Genomic DNA, 18,990 nt, shown 5'->3' with positions numbered 1-18,990 from the left:
TTTTAAAGAAGTGGTAAGAACCATTTCATTCATGTTATTGGTAGAAAACATTTGATGGTACATATTTTTGTCTATCCTTTTTAGCATCATTAGAAACTATTGACTGAGCTATTTTAATTTTTTTAACAAGTATACTTTTGTACCATAAAGCAGAGTGTTTAGGATATCTTGTAAACAACTCGTCATTGTAATCCACAAAGTGGATGCCAAAGCGGATTGAGTAGCCGAAAGCCCATTCGAAATTGTCCATCAATGACCATACAAAGTAGCCACCCACATTGACTTCAAATTGCCTGTCAAATTTGATATCAATCAATCTTGATTGTGCTTGTCCATTGATAATATTCTTCTAAGTAGATGAATTGTTTTTGACTAAATAAAAAGTTAACAAACAAATGCATTGGGACTGTTAAATTAACTAGATTGCTGTTGATGCACATGGGTAATTGGATTTTGACTTAATGAATACTTCTACCTCATAAACATTTATTATAATCTTCTATTTTCCTAGGAGTTTAATAAATTCTTTTTTGGAGTAAAATATTTTTAAGTATTTTTCTTATATAGTATGGAAAAGTATAAAGTTAAAAAGAGATTATAACTTGGAAATCTCATAGATATTATGTCTGCATAGTTTTTCCTGGACCGATCAAGTATGATGTGAGTCATCTAAAAAAAATATTTGACAAAATTTATAAACTCACTTGAATGTTTTGATGAAGATTAAATAAGTAAAAATCACTTGAATTAAAAAATCACTTGAATTTATAAAATCACTTGAATGTTTTGATGAAGATTAAATAAGTAAAAATACATAAAAAAAAGAGAAACAACAACAATTAAGAGAAACTTACTCAATTGCTTGTAGGATACAACATAGGTGGTCATGGATATAGTCTTTTCTTATGTCGTCTTTGATAGCTTCAAGAATTGTCATACTGTCATTTCTTGCCTCATTAAGCCCTAAGAAACAAGTTATGGAGAAGGTAGAAATATTAAAGTACTTAAATAGTTAATTCTACTCTATACCCCTATTTATTCAAATTTCACTTAGCTTTCTCAATTTCATTCATAGATATTTTTTCCCCCTTAAAATTTTTGGATGTGTCACATATTGAACATACTATTTGCAAAGCTAGCAATTATGACTCTCTCTCTTTTCTTAGCATGCTACATAAAGATAGATACATACTCAAAAAAGATAAAGAAGTTTGTTTTGATGGGCTTCATTTGTAAGCACAACTAACTAGTTTTTGTACTATATATCTTTCATGTGAATAATTTCGTTTCTAATTTATGTAATCCAGTGAGCAATTGAAGTAAATTGGCACCATATTGATATGGTATCACCAAAGGGGCACCACCAAAACAAAGTGCAATATGAAATTTGTTTAAGTTGCTAATTTTGAAAATTTAATTTTGTCCTAAATCTCCAGTTTATGAACACGAAGCAATAAACATGTATTTACTTTCAAACCACAAATGAATTTGCTATTACCGTTTTCAGTAATGTAAATGGTGGGATTGTTGTATTTCATCTTCATGTAGTTCAACAATTCTCTGAGTCCCTTTGGGTAGATATGGAGCCAACTTCCAATTACTGATACTTCACCAATGGGCTTATTGTCTCTCTCAACTAATACAAAAAAAAAAAAAAAAAAAGGTCAAATTTGAGGTTACATTAAAAAGATGCTACACACAACTATGGTAATTACACTAATCTCCATGAACTTTCTCAACATTTGAAAAGCTTCCCTTGAATTTTTGGAAGTGCGTAAACTCCAATTTGAAGGCCAATAATGAGTTCAATTACTACAGAATCACCCTTGATTACATTAAACACGAATTTCTGCCAAAATAATTTTAACTTCACAAACAAAGAAAAGCTTAGTCTGATTTATAACATTCGAGTGAAGACATTGTATTCTCGACAAATTGTAGTACGGATAGTTTAAGGTTCCCTTAAAACGTGTATTAATTCAATGTATATTAAAAAAAAAAAAAGGGTTTGAGCTATCCATACCTACAATATCAACCTCAGAATCATTGATGTAGCTCAAGCTAGATGGATTAGGCTTATCCAAAACATATCTGGAAGTGTAGTAGTTCAATCCTATGAAGTCAAACGACTGTATCAACAAATCCCTTTCAGTGTTGCTGAAATTGGGCAACCGATTGCCAGCACGAACTCTCATGCTTTGCGGATATTGTCCAGATGTTAATGGCTGCATAAACCTAAAGGTAAGAAATATTAATTGTGTGAAGTTCTTTAAAAGTGGGAGAAGGATATTAATTATTTATGTAAAAGCGGAAAAAATATTCATATATTTCTTAATCCCTTCAATATGGAAGTGATGACCTCAAATTGGAATTCAGGTTGTGGAAAAGTTGAAACATGAATTAAAAAAATCGATTGCTAATTATGTAACTAATCCTTTTAACTTAAATTTCTGTAAAGAGAATGGACAATGTTAATGGCACTTTAAAAATTTTTTATTTACACTCCTCTCAAGTACCGTTTAGATTGAAGGAAAGGAAGGGAAAGAAAAGAAAAGAATACTAATGAAAAAGAAAGGAGAGGAGAGTAAAGGAAAGTGGTTTCCATCCATCTTATTTGGATTAAGAATGGAAGGAAAAGAAAGAAAAAAACTGAATTTTTTGTTTGTATTGAAGAAGGGAAAAAAAAAAAGGAAAGATCAAGTGTTAATTTACTGAAAAATAGAAAAAAAAAAATTTCAAAAAATTTTAAATTATTTCGGTTAATTTAGTTTCATTTTTCTCCATTTTTGCTCACTTTTGGATGGAAACCATAACTCAACAAAATAACTAGATTCATTCCCTCCCTTTAGGGGTGAGCAAATTCGGTTCTTACCGAATTTATAACCGATTTCAAATTCAATTCAATAATTTGAAATCGGATATTTGGTAATTTGGTACAAATTCGGTACATGCCGAATTCACCGAATTCTAATATGGTATGAAATAGGTAATGAGATTATGAATTTGGTAATAACCGATTTCGCATTCAAATTCGGTAATTGAAATCGGGTACCGCATTACCGCATTCGAATTACCAAATTGATATATAAAATTATATAATATATAGATAAATGCTATTTAGTATTAGTATGTACTACTAATACTTTATTATATTATATAGGTAAATGCTATTAATAATAATTAGTATATGGTATTATCATCATATCATGTACTTATAATAATAATAATAATATATAATAATATTAATACTAATGAAAAAGAAAGGAGAGGAGAGTAAAGGAAAGTGGTTTCCATCCATCTTATTTGGATTAAGAATGGAAGGAAAAGAAAGAAAAAAACTGAATTTTTTGTTTGTATTGAAGAAGGGAAAAAAAAAAGGAAAGATCAAGTGTTAATTTACTGAAAAATAGAAAAAAAAAAATTTCAAAAAATTTTAAATTATTTCGGTTAATTTAGTTTCATTTTTCTCCATTTTTGCTCACTTTTGGATGGAAACCATAACTCAACAAAATAACTAGATTCATTCCCTCCCTTTAGGGGTGAGCAAATTCGGTTCTTACCGAATTTATAACCGATTTCAAATTCAATTCAATAATTTGAAATCGGATATTTGGTAATTTGGTACAAATTCGGTACATGCCGAATTCACCGAATTCTAATATGGTATGAAATAGGTAATGAGATTATGAATTTGGTAATAACCGATTTCGCATTCAAATTCGGTAATTGAAATCGGGTACCGCATTACCGCATTCGAATTACCAAATTGATATATAAAATTATATAATACATAGATAAATGCTATTTAGTATTAGTATGTACTACTAATACTTTATTATATTATATAGGTAAATGCTATTAATAATAATTAGTATATGGTATTATCATCATATCATGTACTTATAATAATAATAATAATATATAATAATATACAATATATTCTTTTAGTATTTGTTAATTGTTTTATGACTATAATAATACAAATATATAGTAATACATAACAATATAAGATAACTATAATACTTATTATTTTATACATGAGTAACATGATTAGAATTAGAAAATAATTAATACATATATGTATAATACTAAATATTAAACAATAAACATAATTCATAATTAGAATTTAGATATTGGTAATTTGATATATCATTCATATTTGAATTATTGAATATTTGAATGCGTAATCTGTAATTTGCAAGTATTAGTGTACTCTACATATTTAACATAAAAATTCATATTATCTATGCACCAATCTTAATTCTTAAGGCTTTAGCCTTTAAGTATAGATAAGACAACTAAGCAGTTAGCAGTGTAAGTGAATGCATATGAATTGCAAATCAATGTATTAGTATATTGACTTTCACAATAACATATGTAAGTAAATAAGTTTTATTTTGATTTGAAATAAATTATAAGTTTGTAACTAATATAACTTATCACTAATCATTGTAATTTGTAAGTTTGTTACTAATATTACTTATTATTAATCATTGTAAATTATGAATTCATAAATTATCACTAATCATTGTGTTCCTTAAATCATAGACTAAGGATTCTAGGTATAAGTTATCAAACAAGTTAAAAGTCATATTATTTATTTACTAATCTTAAGGTTTTAAGTATAAACAAGACAACTAAGCAATGTAAGTGAATGCATGTGAATTACAAATCAATGTATTAGTATATTGACTTTCACAATAACACGTGTAAGTAAATAAGTTTTTATTTTGATTTGAAATAAATTATAAGTTTGTAACTAATATAACTTATCACTAATTATTGTAATTTGTAAGTTTGTAACTAATATTATTTATTATTAATCACTGTAAATTATAAATTCATTGTAACTACTAACTAATATTACTTATTATTAATCATTGTAAATTATAAATTCATAAATTATCACCAATCATTGTATAGTCTAAGGTTTATTCTAGTTTAAATTAATAGATAAATTATTACTTTTTTTTAATAGATGAATTCGGTTAAAATTTGAAATCGGTTGCGGTATGAATTCGGTTATGATTAATTCGGAATTGAAAACGGTTTAGATTTCTATAGGTAGAATAACCGAATTCACTGAATTCAGTGCACCGAATTACCGATTTTGCACCGAATGCACACCCCTACCTCCCTTTCCCTTTCTATCCTTTCTTTTCCCTCCTCAAAAATCTATTCAAACAATAAAGACCAAATCTCTCCAATTCCTCTACTTTCCTTTCCCACCCATTCCCTCAATCCAAACAGTGCCTCAAACTTTTTTCTCTCATGACATGACAAATTTTGGAGAGGAAAGTGGTAAGAGAAGTGTGAATAACATATTGAGAGCACCATTACTCATATAATAATGCACTATTATGGTCTAAACTGTGAAAAAACAGTTAGTCCAAATAATGCCTAAGAAAAAAAAAGATGTCCAAGTTAACAGTTACATATGCAATAATGAAAAGTCTTAAAAAAAAAGATGTCAAAGTTCGCAATTATATATGCAATAATGCAAAGTCTAAAATATCATACCCAAAAAAAGTGTAATTACAACTATAGTGTTATTTACATGTGGATATAATATCACATATCGTTGAGAAAAATATTTCTTTCTTCAGTGTATGATTTCCTGCACTAATATATGATCCAAATAGGGCCTAGAACAAAATTCCCATGAAATATTCAGGGATACCTTAAAATAAGAGTTATACCATATGACACCAGTGAAGCTTTTAGTAGGTTAAAAAAAGTCTGCACGTTGAATTTTAATAGAATGCATGTAGCAGAGGAGGTTTTAGGTCCTGTTTAATAATCCAATTCAACATTTAAATTTAATGACTATAGATCTTAACATATTTAGACGCGTTTGATAATAAAAAATTAAATATCTAAATTAATTAAGTGGTACTGAATTTTTCAGGCAAAACTTGCTCACTAAATTAAGTGATGAGTTATTCACTTATCATTGAATATGATATGCATTCAAATGTATTAAATTTAATACTTAACAATTCAATAACTTAATAGATTCAAATTTTATATTTCAAATTTCAGACTTAAGTTTCATACTTCAGTTGTATCAAACACCCCCTTAGTCTTAGTGGTTAAAGCTAAGGCTGTAGAGTTTGGAGGTCTTGAGTTTATCCCTTTTCTTTCTTTTTGCTTTTTAAATCACATCAATCCCTTGCTTTATTTATTTTAAAAAAAAAGAGAGTGCATGTAAGCCAAAGCCCACCAATTACTTACCATCCCAACATGAAATCAAGGGCTCTGTCTGTAGCCATTAAATTTTCATCCGTTGAATTATATGGCTCAAACCATATTGCGGCAAGTGCAATTCCAATCTTTCCCTTCTGCCATATCTGCATGATTAGCATCATATTAGCAATCCTAAAGTCTTATACCTTAATTGTGAAAAAAATTCTTGTGAGTCCTCTTAGGTTGAGTGAGACTCTCCTTGGTGTGCGTTGAGTGTAGTTTAGTTCACCTGTATCTATTGTTGAAAAAAAAATTGTCAGTACTAAGGGATTGATGAATTGAAACCTGATATTTGGTTCTGTACAAATGTACAACTGCTGCATGAGCAAGAAGTTGATTGTGTGTGACAATATATGGTTCTGTTCCTGAATTACCACCAGTGCAATTTATTTGCTGCCATTCAGAACATCGGCCAGGTGCAAATCTACCAATTGCATAGCCATGATTACTGAAAGTCCATGGCTCGTTCAAAGTAATCCAATACTTAACTCTATCACCAAATTTGCTGAACAAAATATCAGCAAAGTCTCGAAAATCAGCCCTGTTTTGCATGTCAGAATAGCTTAATCATTATCTTAGGTGTAAATTACGATCAAAATGGACTATTGCAATAGCTCATTCTATTATAGAACTGGAGAGGAGTTCTAAGGCAAATATCTTTCAAGCCTTTGAACGCTCCTTTCCTTGTTGTTTGACAGTTTAGCAAAGAGTTATCACAGTTTGATGATCTGAAAATAACGTTTATTTTCCTTCTGATTAAGTGACAGCTGAATTCAGAATTGGATTAAAACATCCTGGATGTTGATGTGTACCATTGTTCACGATTTTTTTAATGGAAAATGCTGTATATATCCTTCTTTCTATCTTCATCTAGTTTGTTATCCACAGAGAATTTTGTAGAACACATACATACATACAATCTTTGTGTATGCATAAGTACCTAATAGTTATCTTTGCTATCTTTGTATCTTTGTTATACAAGTACTTAGATAGTTTACGTTACTTTTAAAGGATTGATTTTATGTGTATTGTTTGTGTATACACTATTGGATAGCTTAAAATATAGTTATGTTATATTACATATGTTACTTTTATAGTGGTCGATTGAGCTTTTGAATGTATCAATTGACCAATTAGAGTTTTAGATGTGCACCATTTTGGTCATTTAGTTAAATTGTTTGTGTTATATCAAAGAAACTATGGAAGGCAAATTAACGCAATAATGCACTCCAAGAATGACCTAGGCAAATTAAAGATGTAACCAAAATATTACACTTTTGGAAGTTCAATGGCTGAAAAGTATTAAAAAGAAAATTTACAGTATGCAAAATGGAACTTTTCAGTAGTTTTATGACTATAAGTGTATCCGAACCTTGTACTATTTAAATCTTTTTGTTTTATTTACGAATTTTATTTCCCTTACAATGGCTGACTGATATTTGTATTGTAGTTTCAGCTTTGAATTAACTATTAATTCGAGAAGTTCATTCAATTCTTCCTTTGTATTTACACTAATTTTCAACTGCTTGTAATGAACATGCCATCGTTGCTTAAAGCCAAGAATGGAAATAGATTGGTAAAAGAAAAAGGATTAATTTTCTATATACACTGACAGTATATACACTTTTACTATTCGATGCATGACATAAATTCTAATTTGAATTTGAAACCCAAATTTTGCAAATATGTCGTGCATCTGATCATGATAGTGTATAAATTGTTAGTATATATAAGATTTACTTAAAGAAAAAAGGCCTTAACAAGTTGATTTTTCAATATTACCTATATAAACATTTTCGTTGAAAAACTAAAAACCATGTGATTTAATGTTCCACTGATTATATGACTCGATTAGATGTTTTATGTAATTGACATAGACACAAGCACTCTTGTGGAAACAGATCATTTCAGAAAGAAGTAGGAAATCAGTTTTAATTCATGTACTTACACAATTCGAGAACTTAAGAAGCCCCCATATGCATCTTCTAGGGCTTGAGGCACATTGAAATGAAACATGGTCACAAATGGTTGTATACCTGCATATTTATACATGCAATTAAAGAAATTTTGGATGTATAATATATGTATCCTAGGAATTTGTATGGTATAGTATCTATTGTAGTCACCTAGCAGTTGCTTTTATGTGACTTTGGCTGTCATGTTTAAAAAAAAAAAAAAAAAAAAACCAATTTGGTTTGTTGTGCTCTTACTTCTCAAGCAACTAAACAATTGACAACGATTCATGAAATTCATCAGAAATTTTGTAAAAACAGTTGAGGACAATATTGATTGGCTTGAGGTACACATTCACACGCAATCTATCATTTAAGCACACAATTCTATAGAATTTACACTGAAACCCAATTAACGAGTTTTCTAAGGCACTTGTTATATATACCCTTTTTAGTATACCAAAATTTTCATGAATTTTAGTAACCATCATTACCATTGGCTAGTAAATCATTGATGATGTTGTTATAATAGTCAATTCCTTCTTGGTTCACTCCTCCATTTCGATTTCCTCCTGGTCAGGACCAAAGGAAAGAGAAACTATCTCAAATATAAAGCCATACAAATGCAGAGAATATGCATGATAAGGGTACTTTTGTTAATCACACTGGAAGGACCACAGATAATAGATAAATTTCACTCACTTGGTAGTATCCTTGACCATGAGATAGAAAACCTGTATGCATCTAGCCCTAAATCTTTTGTGATTTTTATGTCCTCCTACACAGCAATAGAGGAGAATATAAACAATGGCAACTATCCATGCATAAGCCATATTGTTAACCTTAACCAAAACTTGAGATTTTGATGTTCCCTTGCATGCATAAGCCACATTGTTACCTAAAATTTTTGTTACTAGTCAGTTCAAGGATTTATCAGATTAGTTTTTCTCTGTCGGAGTAAAGATTTATATTTACGGTTAAGGCTCTAAAAATTAGAAATTTTGAGTTCTAATCTATCTGTCCCTCCCTACTTTTTAAATTCCACTCCTCCTCTGTTGAAAAAAAAAAAAAGGAAAAGAAAGGGTCTGCATGCATTGGTAGATAATGGCTAAAATGTCCAGGAGCTAGTTTGCTAACTAATGGATAAGATGTGAAAAGTTGTTGCTCACATTTTACATGTTAGAAGTGCTGATGAAGAAATTACTTTGTAAATACCTCAAAATAATGATAGGAATTCACAGCAATATCTCCATTACTTTGGTCTACAATTTTCTCTGCAATTCCAATTACACAAAAAATATGGAGTTTGTGGAGCAAAGGATATTCTAACCCAATAAGAAGAAGGAGAAAGTGAAAAAGTGCATGTAAAATTTACATCAACAAGGTGTATTGTCAAATGCTAAGTACAATAGGAAATTAACCATTATTTCAAAGTTAGCATTTGTGCGCAACGAATCTTCTGTCCCACACTCTGTCCCACTTTTTATTATATTGCTATTTCTCCTTCATAAGCATTATGTTTTAATTCTTTTTTGTTTCCTTAAGATCCAATAACTATTAATTGAGTAATACACAAAATTTAACAAACTCAAAAAATCAAAATGCATAAAAAATGAGATTTTTTATGAATTTTCTGCTGTATTTTTTAATTTTCTATTATATATTGCTTTTTTTATGCTGTTGTATTTATTTTTTACTTAATTAATAATTATTGAATCTTAAGGAAACAAAAAAGAATTAAAACATGATATTTATGAAGGAAAAATAACAATATAATAAAAAGTGGGACAGAGAATGACACAGGGTGTGGAACAGAAGATCTGTTGAGGCATTTTTGCACCTAATTAATTTCAAAGTTAACTAACTAGCAAATTTCTCTATTCAAAAAATTGATCAACAAGTTATCGATCTAGAAAATATATAAAAAAAAAAACATAGCAAAAAGTAGAGTCTAAATTTAGATTGCTTAACCCAGATATTAACCCATGAATTTACATAGAAATAGATCCATAGCCAAACCAAATGGGTCTAAATTCATGCAGTGAATTATGCCAAAGCCCAAAATAGATGGGCTCCATGCCATTACGTGTCTTCTAGTTATCAATCCATTTGGGTCATTTAAAAAACCAAAATGTGTAAAAGTTAGGTCTTTCAATCGAGGCTGCTGAGCTAGCTAGGTTGTGTTAAGTCCAGGTTTGGCTCTCAAAAGAACTAAGAGTTTTGGGCATTGAATATGGGCTCATTATTATAAGATTCATACTCGGTTCACAAAATTATTTTAGCTTTGATCCAACCTCACAATTCAATACATAATTGTTTATAGCAAGCGATAATATTTGTGTATTATTATATGATTATCTATAAATTATTAATTTTTAAGTAATAATCTGCATAATTATAGATTAGATATATTATTATTTATATTTTACATACTTAAATGTATAATTATTTGGGCCGACCCTTAATGGACTGAGCCTAATAAGGCTCAGACTCCCACATCTAATTTCACCATAATATTTAAGCCCAAGCTATTTCTAGCCCAATTAAGCACTAGGTTCAACTTGTTTTTTTAAGGATGCATAAGCTGCACTTGGGCTGATCTAACTCTATTGACCGTCTATACAATAATAAAGGGAGAGAAGTAGCAGTTGGGGTACATATTTTCTGTCATTTTTAAAATTTTGAATTTTATCCTTAAAAAATTAATTTTTACCCTAACCACCTAATAATATTTGCTAACATAATCTCCCATAACTCCTTTACATATAGTAACTACCAAATTAATTACAACTGTATTAAAGAAAAAATTTACTAATATATTGTAATTTTTTTCATGAAGAATTTATAAAATTTGTTTTTGTAAAAACAAAAATTAATATATTCATAAAAAGCAATACTTATTTTTAAACTGCATACAGATTGGGTGTCCTTAATACTAGTATGTATGTATGTGTGTGTGCGTATATATATTAGTATGTAATATATATTATATATTTTATAATAATATAATATATATTATATATACTAACTAAAACAATAAAATACAAAACACTAAAACTAAAAGAACCAACCCATTATTTTAAAAAGTGAAAACCCAAATCAGAGTTATGTCTAGTTAAACACATAATCTAGCAAATTATTTGTTTCTGATAAATAACACGTATACAACATTCAATTGATCAACTATGAGTATGCAAGAAATTTTCACAATAGTTTGGCGATGTGATTCATTAGAGGGGGAAAAAAAAGGAATACAAACCCTAAGAGAAGTACCTGGGTATGCATGAGTGAAGTTATCCCACAAACTTGGACCTTTACCACCTTCATTATATGCACCTTCAACCTAAAACACAGAGAACATATACATATTCATATATAAAAAGCATAAGTTTTGTTTAATTTTGAGTTGGAGTTATGTTACACAATCTTGTAATGAATATAAACGTAAATCTGAAAACATTTTCCATAAGAGGTGGCCAAATTTTCAAGATTCATGAAGTTTTGTAATCCATACAAAACCAAGCTCTATAAAATTTTTGCAAATTTTAGAGAGGTCAAAATCCCGGCTGTGCATTTGGAGTAAAATGAAACAAAAAGGGACAGAGACAAGGAGAACAGTGCATTTACCTGGTAAGCAGATGTTCCTGCACCCCACAAGAAATTTTCTGGGAAACCTCCACGGTTGATTTTTGCTTCATCACATTGACACTTTGCATCATTACTAGAAGCAAAGAGTGAGTGAGGAAGAGCTAGAAGAACCAAGAAAAAATAGGCTTGATTTTGCATTTCTGATTTTGTCTTTGTACTCCTACTTTCACTGCATAGGACTACCTTTATAAGCTTCATCTTCTGAAAAGAACACGAGTCTAAAGTTTGACTGCATCAAAAGCAAAGAACTACAAAAGCGACTTAATAACCCTAAAATCAAAATCTTTGCCTCTTAGAAAACTACTAACTTGGTCGTATAAATTATCAAAAGAAACATATTCGTAATTGATCAAATAAATCAACTTGTTGGAAAGTGGTAGCTGTAGAAAATTTTAAATAGTATACACGAATCCTAAACAACAGTAAATTATACTGTAGTAAGAATAATCCCTTTCAATGGGACCTTTTTATATTATCTTTTTATTAGTTTAATCACCATTAGAACACTTTAGCTTTCAAGGGTTGCGCTTTGAATCTTATACTAAAGCAGCGATCATATGGAAAAGAACTTGATGCCAAAGTAGATCTAATACTTATCTTGGCTTGAACAGTTTGAACAGTTTGAAGTTTACATTGAACAGAATAGTTGCTTTACACTGTACAGTTTGAAGTGTAGATCTTTTACTTTTTGAATTGCTGCATTGGATGCTGAACATATAAATGATTTATGAACAAGATTGTGTGTATTCATGAGCAAAAATGTGATGTGATTGGGATATGTTGTGCTATGAGACTAATGAGAGCACATGATTTAGTTAAGCTCTGTATAAGTACTGAATCTCCACGTAAAACAGTAGATAATTCACATTTTGCCTGCATGCACTTTACATCAACTGTATGCTTGCTTCTATATATGGTTGTACAAGTTTATATTACATGTGAAACACTTTCGAAAAATAGTTTGACAGTGGTTTAGAAATGAAATTTGATTTTGAAAAATGAGAACTAGGACTATCATTTTGTAATCAATGTTTTAAAAGGTGGAGGTGTTGAACTGGATATTTAATGTCTACCCAATCAATGCAAAAGTCCTGAGGCATGGGATGTAAGTCCCAGGTATTTTGATATTTGTATTATATAAAAAGATAAAAAATATAAGAATAACATATATATATATAATATCACTAATAAATACAAAAACTCGATAAAATTCAAGAAAATTACAGAAACATTATAAGAAAAACCATAATCTTAAATTTTAATGCATTTTTGTTAAAAATTATGGGATTTCATGACCACAAAGTGTTCAAATTATAAGGCTAATGCTCAATTGCTTGAACCTATAACCTATGCCCGTTTAAAAATAAAATCATTAAGTATCAAAATTTAAAGTCTAAACCACACGTTAGTCATCTAGTCATGTTAGTAGAAAATAATTATATCTTGGCATCAATGAAAAGGAAAAAAAAAGTATAAGAAACAAAGTCATAAATGCTTCTATTTTGTATTTTTTTCCCAACAATTTTCAAAGAGAAAACAAATGAAATCCTTTTTTAAGATTAATAAAGAACAATAATGAGATAGGAAACAAAAATAGGAAGAAAGAAAAGAAAAAACAAAGTTCAACATTAAAAAAAAAAAAAAAAAAGCCCCAAATTCCGGAATACTGAACTCCCTAAGCACTATGGGGCCATTGCCCAACAACACAGACGCCTCATTCAATCACCCTTGGACATTTGAGGCTCTCTCCGCCCCAGGACTCCCTTGGGGCTGCCCAGAAAACGCCTTTGAACACATTGTAATTGAAATGTTGTTTACTGACTAGATAACTTACAAAGAAACTTCTGCGATAAGAAAAAAATAGGGGGCGACCTGATTCCATGTGCTCATCAATTCCCTCTCCCTTTTATCCCTTAAATGAGTTGAGTTGGTAAATCCAAATTTTATTTGATGCTAGATTGTTTCTTTTGCTCTGGTAGATACATGCATTATTTAGGCTCAAATTTGCTGTACAATAGTAATGAGTCAGGTAAGGTTTTTTATTCATGCATCAAACAACTTAGGTACTGGAACATAACCTAAGTGTGTAAGGATAAAAGTGTGTGCATTAGTGTAGAACAAAAATATATTACTCTCTTTTAAAACTACAAGTATAGATTGCAGACACATCCATGATGGAAAGCAAGTTGCAACCATGTTCATTCTTAATCTCCTTGGAAAAGTGAACAAATTTACAGCTTCATCATGCACAAATAGGGGGAAAAAATCCACAGACAAATCAGCCCTTAAATGAATAGACAAGAATCTTTTCAAGAATGTAGTAAAATGTTATTCACACTTCTGATTATCTATACAAGTCAATCAGCATCTCGGACTTTCAGGAGTTATATTTTGGAAAACCTGCAATCGGTTCCTTCGCAGTAAGTTTATGCCATTTGGAGTAGCGTGATGCTCATCAAACCCAAAATCCAAGGCTCTCTTATGCACTGGAGAAGAAAAGCAGTTTGCTGATTCGTCTGCGTTCTGATGGACACCAAAAGACAAGGATTGCTCCATTGTTCCATCTTTGGACACAGTATCATGGTGAGGCTGAGTGTAATAACCACCTCTCAGACTCAATGATTCAATCTTTTGGCTCAAATTCTGAGACTTGTCCGGAAGATCAGGGGTCTGAAGAACAATGTTTGTATTGAAGTTCTCATTGGAGAAGCCTTCTCTCCCTTTGAACTCATCAGTGTACTTGCTTGGTGATCTGCAAGAAACAGGTTTGTTAAATGACAATCCCCCTGTATGAACAGGAAAATCATGTGTTTCACTTTCTAACTTCCACTCATCTTCTTCAACCATGTCAGCCCAACTCTTCTTGCTTTTGGAGGAATCATGTGACTCTTTTGAGTTTGTTGCAGAGAGTTGCTGACTTGATTTCTGTTCTTTGCAATCATTTTTAGCTGCTCCTATCAATTCCCCATTATCTGCAGTCAAAGAAGTAGAACTCTGTTCACAATCTACATTGGAGAAATCCTTAACACTCGTTCTTTCACTATCGACTATTAACTCTGGAGGCATACTGCATTTCTCCTTGCACTCATCCTTGGCGGCATTCAGTTGCTCATCAGTTTCCAATACATTCATTTTGCACTCTCCATGATCCGTAGGCTTCCAAGAAAGCTCACTGCTTGTTTTAGCATGATTCGGCAACATATTTCTCCTCCAATTTTCACTAGTTGATGCTTTTGGTCTTGATGTTTTGGGTTCATTATTTGCAGATAAGGAGAAAATTTTCTCATAATTATGGAGGCTCTCAAACTGCAACTTTTCGTGATTTTTGTGCTGCTCAAATGACAATTTTCTATTGCAGCCACCAGCTGCTTCCTCTGCAAGTCGGCCCCTTCTCTGATCTCCATTGGATGACCATAAGCATTTTCGTGGTTGGGTAAATAGATCCTTTGGATGTCCTGCAAGAGAAACTGGAGAGGTATACATCTTAAGTTGGCCATTACTGAGCTGATTTTCATTTCTTTTTTTTCCGCCATATCCTGCACGAGGGAAACTAAGGTCACTTTCTTTGTAATTCCAAAAACCAACTCTGCCCTTCATTTCATTGTCCACTGACATCATTTTGTTTTGATGCAGAAACGATGACCCTTGAGACATTCCACCTCCTGGATGATCACTTTGACCCCCATTACTATCTCCAGATAATCCTATGACGTCTCTTCTTACACCTGATTTGAAAGGCGTCTGAGCTTCTCCACATATGCCTTCTTCCCATGCCATAGTTCTGACACTGCTTTGCTTTTCAAGGTCTTCCAGTATCTGAGTAGCACGCTCAAAGGATTTACCATATGATTCATCCATTTGCTCATTAACGCATGAAGCTCTTACAGATTGAAGCAAAAATTTAGCTTCTGCAGTCTTGTTTAAGTATATCAAGCAAATTGCCAGGTTGCACTGCTTGTTCTTATCGGGTTCAAGTGAAAGTGCTTTTCTGGGAACAAAGAATTAACTTGTAAGAAACAAGCTAAACTAGACACGTGCTATTTGCATGTACATGTGTGTACTCAATGCAAGAAAACGTACCTATAACTCTCTTCTGCAGATTTATAATCCTCTAGCTGCAATTGCGCCCAAGCTAAGTTACCTAACAATCTGTTCAGAAGTTTCCAAATTCCAGGAATCAGTCATATATGTATGTAAAATAAATCCTTTTATGCAATGAATGCATTTATAGAACATAGATATTCACCTAGAGTACTCTTTCTCAATTGTGACATGTATTTTCTTCCCTTGAGATCTGGCCATCTTTGTCCTCTTCCCATCAAAAGCAATGCCATCTTCAATATTCTTGATCTTATGTTCTAACAGCTGTATCTCTTCTTCAATCCTACCAGATCTCTGAAGGTAAATGAAAATGCCCGGCCAACACACACATCTTAGTCACAAGAAAAAAGGGAAAAGAACATATGCCTAATCAAACTGGCAGTACAACTCAAGCTTGGAAGATGTACACTGCCAAAAAAAGCAAAAAAGGTCCTTGATCAAGCAAGTGTCAACGACACTTTCCACCTTATGTGAAATAACAGATGGTCAGTTCTCTATTTCCCTTCTCCTCATTAGATCCATTCCATTCCTTTTTTTTTTTTTTTTTTTTCTTTTTCTTCATTCCATTTCAAGTTAAACCTAAAAGTGAAGATATTGAAAAAAGCTACTCAAGGACATTTAAGCAATTTATAGATCCATACAAACTCTCCAGAAGTAGGACTCATGATCTTTTTATGACCTTATCCTGAATGTCATGTAAACAAACGTAGTTGGAGCCAAAAGCAGTAGATTCAATGCACAAACAATTCGATATAAAGAACCTTCTATAGTTTCTCTGCAAATATTGGTTGATAGAAGAAAATATAGGGAAAGAGAAAGCAATGAAAGAAGGGACAGAAATCTTATATTTGGTTTCATCTCACCTTGTAAAGTTCGATCAACACATTATCAAGAGATTCTTGAGATTCAAGAGGGCAAAGATGTCGGAAAGATTTAATTGCTTCAATCGCTTCATCTGACCGATTCAATTGTTTCATTACTACTGCCATGTCCTTGAGAGCACTATCTACTCGATCACCAGCATTGATTGCTGCCCAGAACAGAGAGACGGCTCTGCTAGGATCCTTGTCTATCACCTATATATGAGAATTAAAAGCACCACATTTCAAAAGGAGAAAAAATCAAGAATCTTTACATTTTTGGAATGCAATTTCAAGCTATTCTTAAGTCACCCGTCTCAGTACATAAACAACACGGCAATTGCACGTAACTGTAGTGGTGGAATTAGCATACTAGAATTTCATCAAACATATGACAGAGAATGTCTCATTGGAAGTTTTCCCAAAATGTGACTCAACTCATTGACCTATTGAGTAGAATCTACACATTAATATTGCAAAATTGGGAAAGAGAATCCGTCCATAGCCCCTATCCAAAAATTAATTCCTTCATAAAAAACCTACATCTATGAAACTTGAAATTCAACATAGAGAAAAAAAGACAGGACAATTCCTATTCCCATAAATTGCATCCTTGCTGGAAAACAGATATTATCAGATGTTGTAAAGAACCAGGGTTCAACAAAGATACTGAACCCAGATATCAGAGTTCAAGAACAAACAATATTTGCAAAATATACCAACCAAAATTGATTCTTTCAAATGCTATACTAAATCAGAAAGAACGCAAGATTGAACCCAAATCAACGAAAATTGAAATCTACTTGGGATTTTAGAAAAACTGGGAACAAACCTGGACATGTTTGGCTTTAACATAAGGCGAGTCTCCAGCAGGAACTTTATGAATGACATGAAAAAGATCAGTCTTGAGGCCCAAATGACCATTCCCTGAACTCCATGGTTTCCTTTCTGTACGTGGCATCACTGGCACACACCGATTTGATCTCCATTTTGGTGGTGGAGTCAAGAACCCTTTTACTTGACAATTCTTCTCAGAATTACTCATCACTGATGCAGACTCAATCCACAAAATTCTTCAAAAAATGTGATCTTTGTTCAATCTTTAGAAAACCCTTATCTTTTTTGCGAAAGAAAAAGGTCTCTTGATTGAAACTCCCTCAGATTTTCTTTCTGAATTTCTGGGAAAGCGATTTTATGAACCCTTTTACATTTTACAATATGATCAAGAAAATGGTTTTAGTTCGACAGAACAGTACTCTACTAGACGAATATTTGAGGATTGAAAAGTTTCAGTGAAAAACAATGCAATGAAGAAAGGTGATTATGGAAAAGGAGAGAAGAATTAAGTGATTCAAAAGATTGAAGTGCATGAGGGATGATGATTGATCAAAAGGGAAAATGTGTGGGGAAGAGAACATAATAAGCATCCAGAAAGCGGAAGGGAAAGAATTAAGAAAACTAGCCGTTATATATATGCGAATGTTATTTACAACTAGTTTTTCAGCCGTTATATATACGAGTCCCTAGAGTCTCTAGTAGTAGTTGAGACTCATTATTTTGCTGTTATATTTTTTGTACTTTTTTCTTTGTTAGATATAGTAGTCATGTGTGTGATTGTGTGTTTTTCCCTAATTGCACAAATAAACATGACTTTGAAATCAGGTTATCTTATATTTTTCATATAGCATTAATCTGTAAGTAATGCCTAAAATTAGGCAGAACTAAAAGGCATGATTATTTAACATTTTTACTATAGCATTAATCAATAAATAATGCCTAAAATTAGGTAGAACTAAAAGGCATATGGCTATACATGTAATGTGTAGCCTTGCTTATTAGTCACGTTGCTTCTCTAAGACAAGCAATTTGACAATTTCCATTTTTTTTGACACTTTCTATTTGCTAGTACTTCACATTTAACAATCTTTGAGAAGAAAGAAATAAAGAAAGACAATTATAAAATGGGTTTGTCATTTTCTTTTGTTTGCTAGACTTGAATGAGCATTCAAACATATTTAAAAATATTTTCAAACCAATGTATAATTGAATTAATCTTTTTTGTATATTCAGCGGCTTTTTTGTTTTACATTAATAGGTCTATGTTCATGATATATAATTTTTATTCAACTCTATCCCACCATGACCTTGGTTTATATATACTACCATGTCTCCTAATCAGGGTT

The 18,990-nt window shown here is 31.4% G+C and overlaps 2 protein-coding genes across 5 annotated transcripts; both read right to left on the bottom strand.

The window, feature by feature from the left end:
* Positions 1–12,182, bottom strand: LOC113707938 (beta-glucosidase 12-like). Of its 4 annotated transcripts, XM_027230342.2 has the most exons (12): positions 11,826–12,182; positions 11,472–11,541; positions 9,414–9,472; positions 8,901–8,976; positions 8,693–8,770; positions 8,195–8,282; positions 6,532–6,787; positions 6,235–6,350; positions 2,024–2,235; positions 1,499–1,636; positions 855–963; positions 1–293 (listed from the first exon to the last, which is right to left on the bottom strand). In XM_027230342.2, the coding sequence occupies exons 1-12, from the start codon at positions 12,042–12,044 to the stop codon at positions 35–37; spliced, it is 1,680 nt and encodes a 559-aa protein (XP_027086143.1). In that variant the 5' UTR covers positions 12,045–12,182; the 3' UTR covers positions 1–34. The 4 variants fall into 4 exon arrangements, with proteins under 4 accessions (XP_027086143.1, XP_027086147.1, XP_071920336.1 ...); XM_027230346.2 differs by lacking the exon at positions 9,414–9,472 and having other exon boundaries at positions 11,826–12,047; XM_072064235.1 differs by lacking the exons at positions 8,901–8,976; positions 9,414–9,472.
* A 1,869-nt stretch (positions 12,183–14,051) lies between these two features.
* LOC113708047 (uncharacterized) lies at positions 14,052–18,196 on the bottom strand. Its single transcript, XM_027230494.2, has 5 exons — positions 17,640–18,196; positions 16,811–17,023; positions 16,093–16,241; positions 15,927–15,995; positions 14,052–15,834 (listed from the first exon to the last, which is right to left on the bottom strand). The coding sequence occupies exons 1-5, from the start codon at positions 17,850–17,852 to the stop codon at positions 14,208–14,210; spliced, it is 2,271 nt and encodes a 756-aa protein (XP_027086295.2). The 5' UTR covers positions 17,853–18,196; the 3' UTR covers positions 14,052–14,207.
* Positions 18,197–18,990: the final 794 nt, after the last annotated feature.

This window comes from Coffea arabica, chromosome 9c, assembly GCF_036785885.1.
Source record: "Coffea arabica cultivar ET-39 chromosome 9c, Coffea Arabica ET-39 HiFi, whole genome shotgun sequence".
Lineage (NCBI taxonomy): Eukaryota > Viridiplantae > Streptophyta > Magnoliopsida > Gentianales > Rubiaceae > Coffea > Coffea arabica.
Note: the sequence above shows the minus strand (reverse complement) of the source record. Positions and strands in the feature narration are given on the sequence as shown.